General features: G+C 47.9%; 1 protein-coding gene across 4 annotated transcripts in view; it reads left to right on the plus strand.

Moving 5' to 3' along the window:
- tcf7l2 (transcription factor 7 like 2) overlaps positions 1-7,921 on the plus strand; it is a 170,234-nt gene that overhangs the window by 67,007 nt on the left and 95,306 nt on the right. For all 4 annotated transcript variants that reach the window (XM_083635491.1, XM_083635488.1, XM_083635489.1 and 1 more), the window contains exon 5: positions 3,638-3,697. In XM_083635491.1, coding sequence (XP_083491617.1) covers positions 3,638-3,697 — 60 coding nt within the window. The remainder of the gene's footprint in view (positions 1-3,637; positions 3,698-7,921) is intronic.

The following is a 7,921-nucleotide window of genomic DNA, read 5'->3' on the forward strand; positions in this document are numbered from 1 at the left end:
TTATCCGTCAAATGGCATCATGAGAAATGCTAATGGTCCTATGTTGAGATAGCTCTCCATAATGTGACAAGGGCCTGGGGATAAACAACTGCTCCAAATTCAAAATGTCAACCGTATCACTTCACACATTTTGGTATTTAAGTATTTATATTGAATTTCCTCAAGGAGCTGCATCATAACAACATCATCTGATTGTAGGAAATGTGAATAGCAGCTTGTGTGTGTGTGCGCGTGTGTGCATGCGTGTGTGTGTGAATAGCTCTAAGGCCATTGTCCTCTCTTGGTATTTGACCGTTATATAACCCCGGTGAACTTAAGTCACCCCAGGGAATGTGTGAGTCTGTAGGACAAGCATATTTCCAGGGATAATGCATATTTCTATCCGTGTGTATGAGTAAGTGTGTGTCACACCAATCAGCACAGTGCTCATAGCTGTTATGAAAAGCTCTGTATTTGGCCCTGGGGTTAAAAGCACAAGTACAAATATGACCCAGTGAACAGAGTGCAGAGTGCAGCATATACAGTAGCTTCAATGGGAATCAGCCATTCACTAAACTGAGGGCCTTTTTCCTTTCCTCTGCATGCTCTGTGAGGCCATTTACACCTGGCACTAAAGCTGCGTTCACACCGACCTATTAAAGTTTTTCGCTGGCATCGAGTTTACATACAAAGTCAATGCAAACGAGCGATTGAGCGTATATTTGCCCGGGAGAAAAATCGCTGCGCGCCCCGAGCGACAGAGACAGAGCGTCAGGGCGAAAATTCACTCGTCGCCCGAGATGAAATATCCCAACTCGAGCGAAATTTCGCTGGGAAAAAGTCGCTTGCCGCCCAACGCTGATTGGCTGCCATGTGAGTCAAGGATCACACTGGCTTGGAACAAACCGCTGGTTTATTAGTGTGGCAACAAACCGCATTGACAGGCTGACAGCTGACATGAAGTGAAGTCTGTACTACCGGTATAGACCCACAAGCTTGCGTTAGGATCACGCTGATAGGCTTAGCTTGTAAACAAATACGGTGGCTCGTAGTGGACAAACATCATGACTAGGGATGCACCGATCGATCGGCACGTGACCGGAAATGGCCGATTTTCACGTGATCGGCCTCGATCGGTGATCTGCGCCGGTCACTCTAAATAGCCGATTCTGTGAGCCGATTTTCATGTGACGTGCGCGCACCCCAAAGCACCGAGACAGGCACCCAGCCACCACACCACACACGCCAGCATACCTTCCTCGTGGTGGAATTTTTTCACCGTCAGTGAAGTAGACAAAGCTCGCAGTTTGTCACACATGCAAGTCGAAAATAAGCCGTGGAGACAGAGGTGCGGCCGAGTCCCGCTGGCTGGAGTCCAGTCTGAGCGGCTCGCTTCACCTCACTGCCCCCCTCTCTCTGCTCTCTCTACCCGGGAAGCAGTGCTGCTGCACCCGGCCACAGCGCACAGCTGGCTTGGCGAGGTGAACGTGAGCATTGTGTCCAGTATAACCATTCCCCGACCTGCCTTCTCCATTCCACATCAGCGCTGCTGCCTCAGCCTGTCAGTCATGTTGTAACGTGGATACAGGAGAGACTATTTGTTTCGTATTGCAAATAGAATGACGGACATGATAATAAAAATGCATCGGACTCACAAGTGTGCAAGGTTTTCTGTGCGTGACGATCTTTTTTCGGATGGCAGATAAAAAAATACGCATACGAAATTTCGGACTGTGTGTAAACTCCGCCTGATATTCAGACTGAAGATCGTTACTGTAACTCATAAACTCATTTCCCCTCTACTCAAGAGGACTGGTCTGGAGCCAGGCTATAAACTCCTTGTCCATGGATCATTTTGATGTTCTGTTGCACCTGTTTTCTTTTGGAAAAGTAAATGCATGATAGCTGTGGGATATAGGCTATTGGATTTTATTTAATTTTTGTATTCATTGTATTTGCACAAAAAAGCTCTGTCCAGTAACCTGGAACACTTTTATTTTGAGATGTGTTTGAGTGAGATGGTCCTACTTCATGCAAATGATAAGAATTGTTATATGAATCTTAATTTTCAAACAAAGTTACAAAAATGTTTGTGTAAGCTGTCAATTGTTGTTCTTAGAAAGAAAATCGGAATCGGCAAAAATCGGTATCGGCAAGTCAGACTATTCAAAAATCAGAAATCGGAATCGGCCAAGAAAATGGCAATCGGTGCATCTCTAATCATGACATTGCGTTTTCATCCTGATTCCTGTCTAACGTTAGCCCCCAGATGTCCGTCAATTCCTGTGCCAGTTCACGAGCGATTTAAACAGAGCGACAGAGCGATTCCAAAGGGTTGAATCGAGCGACAGGGAGAAAAATAAATATCTCGGTGTGAACACAGCTTAACATGTGTTTTCTGTGATCAGATTGCAATCGGGATAGTGCTTGACCACTTGAAAGTACAGGTGTACTTCAATGTGACTCCCCGAGACACATTGAAGACAGATTGCGATCTGATCGGCCAAACCACCTCCGCAGGTGGTCAGGGACGCATTGTGACCACATTGAACACAAGTGTAAATGCAATGTGTCCTCTCAATCCGCATACAGCAATTGTATGCGGATTGAGACGACACCCATTCTGGGTGATCAGATTGCGATCAGGTTTCAATCGGACCACCCAAAACGCATGCTAACCGTAACGCCAGGTGTGAATGAAATCAGGCTAACGTGGTCAAGCACTGTCTGATTGCAATGTGATGGCAGAAAAGGCATGTTGGTGCCAGATGTAAATGGCCTTGTTGTGAGCTCTATGTCCCCTCCACATGTTTCTTCCTTTTTCCTACTGTCCATCCCCTCCCTCCTCCCCTCATCTCCTGATGTTCTTTCACAGTAACGTGAGATCTGTTTGGACTGTGTCGGGGGGCACTAGATGCAAATGTGCCAGGTTTAACTGTGTGTCCATCCCGCTCCTCAAGAGGCAGTTGAGCAGCTAACGAGGCTAGGCAAAGGCAGAGTTGAAGTTCACACTTTCATTTCTCAACTATTTCCATCCAAGGGCACGTCGTTTCAATAGTGGCTGCTCTGGGGACCCACTTTCTCACTTTCTTCCATCATTGCACTTTGAATACACACCATAACCACCAAGAACAATATGACTCAGTTGACTCATTCTGTGTTAATTCTGATTTTTTCACTCATCACTCATCATCAACATTGCCCGGGGGGGAAATGGTGCTGAATGCTGGTGGTGGTGGTGACAGTGGATCCCCAGAGCGGCTGACTGCTCCTCAACGTGTGTGAAGGTGTGGATGCTGAGAAGTGCAAATGTTCTACCAAAGTGCAATATTGCTCTAACAAGCAGCCAGCCAGTCCAAACAGCTATGTAACCAGTGCAGAGGCAGTGTTCTCCTATTCTGTCTGTGTAAAGTGAGTAATAATGGGGCCGAACATGCACCCCTAGAGAAAGCTGAGCCAGCAGAGAGAGAGGAAGTAGTAGGTTAAATAACTCAAAAGACAAGAGTGCGTGCATTATTTAGCCTTGCTTCTGCATACAGTCTGGTAGGCTAACAGTAGGATTGTGGAGAGCTGATATAACAGTCTGGTTAGGCTACAGTAGGATTGTGGAGAGCTGATATAATTGTGTGACTTGGGAACGTCCGTCTTTGCCTTTCAGGGGCCCTTCTGCTTGGAATTCCCCGGACAGTCAGATCTGAGCCTTCACCAATTTCAGTTGGTGAGAGACCTTTGAATTCCAAAAATATCTTGTTAGATTATTTTGGTTGATGCCACACACAAATTAACAACTGATAATTGAATATCATGAATTATTGAATTGAATGAATTAACCTGAATCTTGGTGATAATGATGCTCATGCTGTGTTGCTTTGTGCTCATTCAGTGCTGCTGCTTTACTGCTGATGTGCTGATGTGTTATGTCTCAAATGCCAAAGATGATGTTTCTTTTTCTTTTTTCATTATTTATGTATGTATTTATTGGGGCGGGGGGGTGAAGGGTGGGGGGGGGGGTTTGGATGGACAAACCTTTGTCCATGCATTTGACCAAGATGCTTAGGCTGGCTTTACACGGTGAAACTTTCACGCAACTTTAGTTGGTTGAAACTGAAGTGAAACTACGTTGCAAAATGATTTGCATGGTCTAAAGCAGTGGTCCCCAACCACCGGGCCGCGGACCGGTACCGGGCCGCAATGCAAAAAAAAAAAAATTATACCGGGCTCGGTACCAAATAATATATATCGCGCAAATATATATATATATCTCGTAACGGACAAGCCCGTCTTTTATTGTCACACGAACACCACAATACATGCATGCGGCCACAACACACTCATGCTGATGGTGGCCGGTGAAAAGTGGCCTCTGCATTTAACCCATCCCGGCATCCTTTCCTCCGGGGGGCAGGCCAGGAGCAGTGGTCGCTTTCTCGTACAGCGCCCGGGGACCAACTTCGGATGTTGTCGTCACTGGTCGGATGACGATGACGATATATATATATATATATATTTTTTTTTACTATTTTTTTTTTTACAAACTACAAACATAAATAAACGTCAACTTGAAACTATGTTTCAACTACCACACAGCCTATAATATTATAGCCTATGTTTATAAAAAAAAATATATATATATATTATTAAAATTGACAACCGGTCCGCAATTTTTTTTTTCATCCGTGGCACAAAAAAGGTTGGGAACCCCTGGTCTAAAGCCCTCTGCAACGCACTTGAAACGTGTCGGAATCTCAGCTGCAACAGTTGCAAAACTCTCAACTTTGTGAAACTAGTTTCATGCAACAGCCAATCAAAACACTGATCAGTAGGCTATTCATTCACTGATGGCTCTCTTCCTGTTCTCCAGGACAGCCATAATGAAAGAAAGAACTACAACACGTCGTCCGCATTGATATTAATGCCAGCTAGAAAACGATAAAAAAATAAGACACAACGATGCAAGTTACAAATTAATGCCACTCCACACATACAGTATCATCTACTGTCGTTTTGAATTGCTTTGTGTAAATGTCATGTTGCATGGAAATTATGTTTCATGCCATTTGCAACCTGCAACTTAGTTGCATGAAAGTTTCCGCGTGTAGAGCCAGCCTAACACTCACAGGCATGCTCCAGCTCCATGAGGCAGCCATGTTGTTTCGCCTGGGCATTTTAAAATCAGTTTACGATGTTGGAGAGGCCATTATTTATATTATTATTTATTTATCATGTATTATATCATTTGTTGGAGAGGCTACGGTTTTATTTGTCGGCTCCACTTCTCTGATACGGCCCAGCGGCCTCTGTTCCCTGATGGTTCTGGTTCAAGGTGCTGTGACAGTCCTTGGCGGAGAGATGGTGGCGTTCTCGTCTCATTGGCTTAAATGGGCAGAGATGTTCATGTGAACCAACTTCAAATCATTCCCCCTCAACACAGACCAGTGTCAGTGTTGTCTCATCTCGCCTCGTCTCTTTTAGCTCTGGCAGCCATTGTCAGCAGATTGTGGATTGGAAGCTGGTACTTCAGTATGATCAGCTTGTGGAGATGAAGCATCCGGCTGCTCTCGTTCTCCTGTCTTTCACTCCATTTCTTTTGAGCAGCTGTTCTGAAGAGGATTCTCTTTATTATTAACATCTGGGCTGCAATGGAAGCTGGCAAGGTAGTGGGGAATTCATTGATTAAGCACGTTGTGTATGTGAGTGAGAGAGAGAGAGAGAGAGTGTGTGAGAGAGAGAGAGAGAGAGAGAGAGAGAGAGAGAGAGAGAGAGAGAGAGAGAGTGAGAGAGAGAGAGCGAGCATGGGAAGTGATGGTAAAGTGAGTGCATGTTATTGTGTAGGATAATACACACTGATACTGTGTACAGGTGAAGGTGGCCTTCTCTCACATAGAACGGGTGTGTGTGTGTGTGTGTGTGTGTGTGTGTGTGTGTGTGTGTGTGTGCGTGCGTGCGTGTGTGTGTGTTATTGTCCATTACTTTTCTCTGTCGTTGTGAACTGCCCTTTGTCTCAATTAACTTGTCAGACAAACCCTCCTAAGAATACGGGCATGAATTGATGGAGGCCTTGATCTGACTGCAGAGCGGACTTGTGTGAAGGAGATCAGTAAGACTTGTTTCAGTTGAAGGAGATCAGTAAGACTTGTTTCAGTTGAAGGAGATCAGTAAGACTTGTTTCAGTTGAAGGAGATCAGTAAGACTTGTTTCAGTTGGGTTCGTGGCCACCAGTTAGGCTCTGTGAAGCACCAGTTAGGCTCTGTGAAGCACCAGTTAGGCCCTGTGAAGCACCAGTTAGGCTCTGTGAAGCACCAATAGGGCCTGTGTGCTGGCTCCATAGGGCCTGTGTGCTGGCTCCATAGGGCCTGTGTGCTGTGCTCCATAGGGCCTGTGTGCTGTGCTCCATAGGGCCTGTGTGTTGGCTCCATAGGGCCTGTGTGTTGGCTCCATAGGGCCTGTGTGTTGGCTCTATAGGGCCTGTGTGTTGGCTCCATAGGGCCTGTGTGCTGCGCTCCATAGGGCCTGTGTGTTGGCTCCATAGGGCCTGTGTGTTGGCTCCATAGGGCCTGTGTGTTGGCTCCATAGGGCCTGTGTGCTGCGCTCCATAGGGCCTGTGTGTTGGCTCCATAGGGCCTGTGTGCTGGCTCCATAGGGCCTGTGTGTTGGCTCCATAGGGCCTGTGTGTTGGCTCCATAGGGCCTGTGTGCTGGCTCCATAGGGCCTGTGTGCTGCGCTCCATAGGGCCTGTGTGTTGGCTCCATAGGGCCTGTGTGTTGGCTCCATAGGGCCTGTGTGCTGCGCTCCATAGGGCCTGTGTGTTGGCTCCATAGGGCCTGTGTGTTGGCTCCATAGGGCCTGTGTGTTGGCTCCATAGGGCCTGTGTGTTGGCTCCATAGGGCCTGTGTGCTGGCTCCATAGGGCCTGTGTGTTGGCTCCATAGGGCCTGTGTGTTGGCTCCATAGGGCCTGTGTGCTGGCTCCATAGGGCCTGTGTGTTGGCTCCATAGGGCCTGTGTGCTGCGCTCCATAGGGCCTGTGTGTTGGCTCCATAGGGCCTGTGTGTTGGCTCCATAGGGCCTGTGTGCTGTGCTCCATAGGGCCTGTGTGTTGGCTCCATAGGGCCTGTGTGTTGGCTCCATAGGGCCTGTGTGCTCCATAGGGCCTGTGTGCTGGCTCCATAGGGCCTGTGTGTTGGCTCCATAGGGCCTGTGTGCTGGCTCCATAGGGCCTGTGTGCTGGCTCCATAGGGCCTGTGTGTTGGCTCCATAGGGCCTGTGTGTTGGCTCCATAGGGCCTGTGTGTTGGCTCCATAGGGCCTGTGTGCTGGCTCCATAGGGCCTGTGTGCTGGCTCCATAGGGCCTGTGTGTTGGCTCCATAGGGCCTGTGTGTTGGCTCCATAGGGCCTGTGTGCTGGCTCCATAGGGCCTGTGTGCTGGCTCCATAGGGCCTGTGTGCTGGCTCCATAGGGCCTGTGTGTTGGCTCCATAGGGCCTGTGTGTTGGCTCCATAGGGCCTGTGTGCTGCGCTCCATAGGGCCTGTGTGTTGGCTCCATAGGGCCTGTGTGCTGGCAGTAAATAACACAAGAAGTAAACTCCTTCACATCCATGTGATGGTGTAGCGTTCTACTGTACGCCTGTTCGACTGGCTGCCTGCCTCCCCTCCCTTCTCTTGTACTAGTGCCTTTGCTAGAACTTGTTTGACAAGGTAGGGCAGGATCTGTGCTGGGTGTGCCTGTCTGTCTGTCTGTCTGTCTGTCTGTCTTTCTGTGTGTGTGTGTGTATGTGTGTGTGTGTGTGTGTGTGTGTGTGTGTGTGTGTGTGTGTGTGTGTGTGTGTGTGTGTGTGTGTGTGTGTGTCTTACAAACACGTCTTTGTCTGCGCCAGTGCAGCCCTGTATGCAATATGCCCGCGTCGTATTGTTGTGTTGGTGTTCACATCATTCACAAGACAGAAC

Source organism: Poromitra crassiceps, assembly GCF_964638095.1.
Source record: "Poromitra crassiceps genome assembly, chromosome: 4".
NCBI lineage: Eukaryota > Metazoa > Chordata > Actinopteri > Beryciformes > Melamphaidae > Poromitra > Poromitra crassiceps.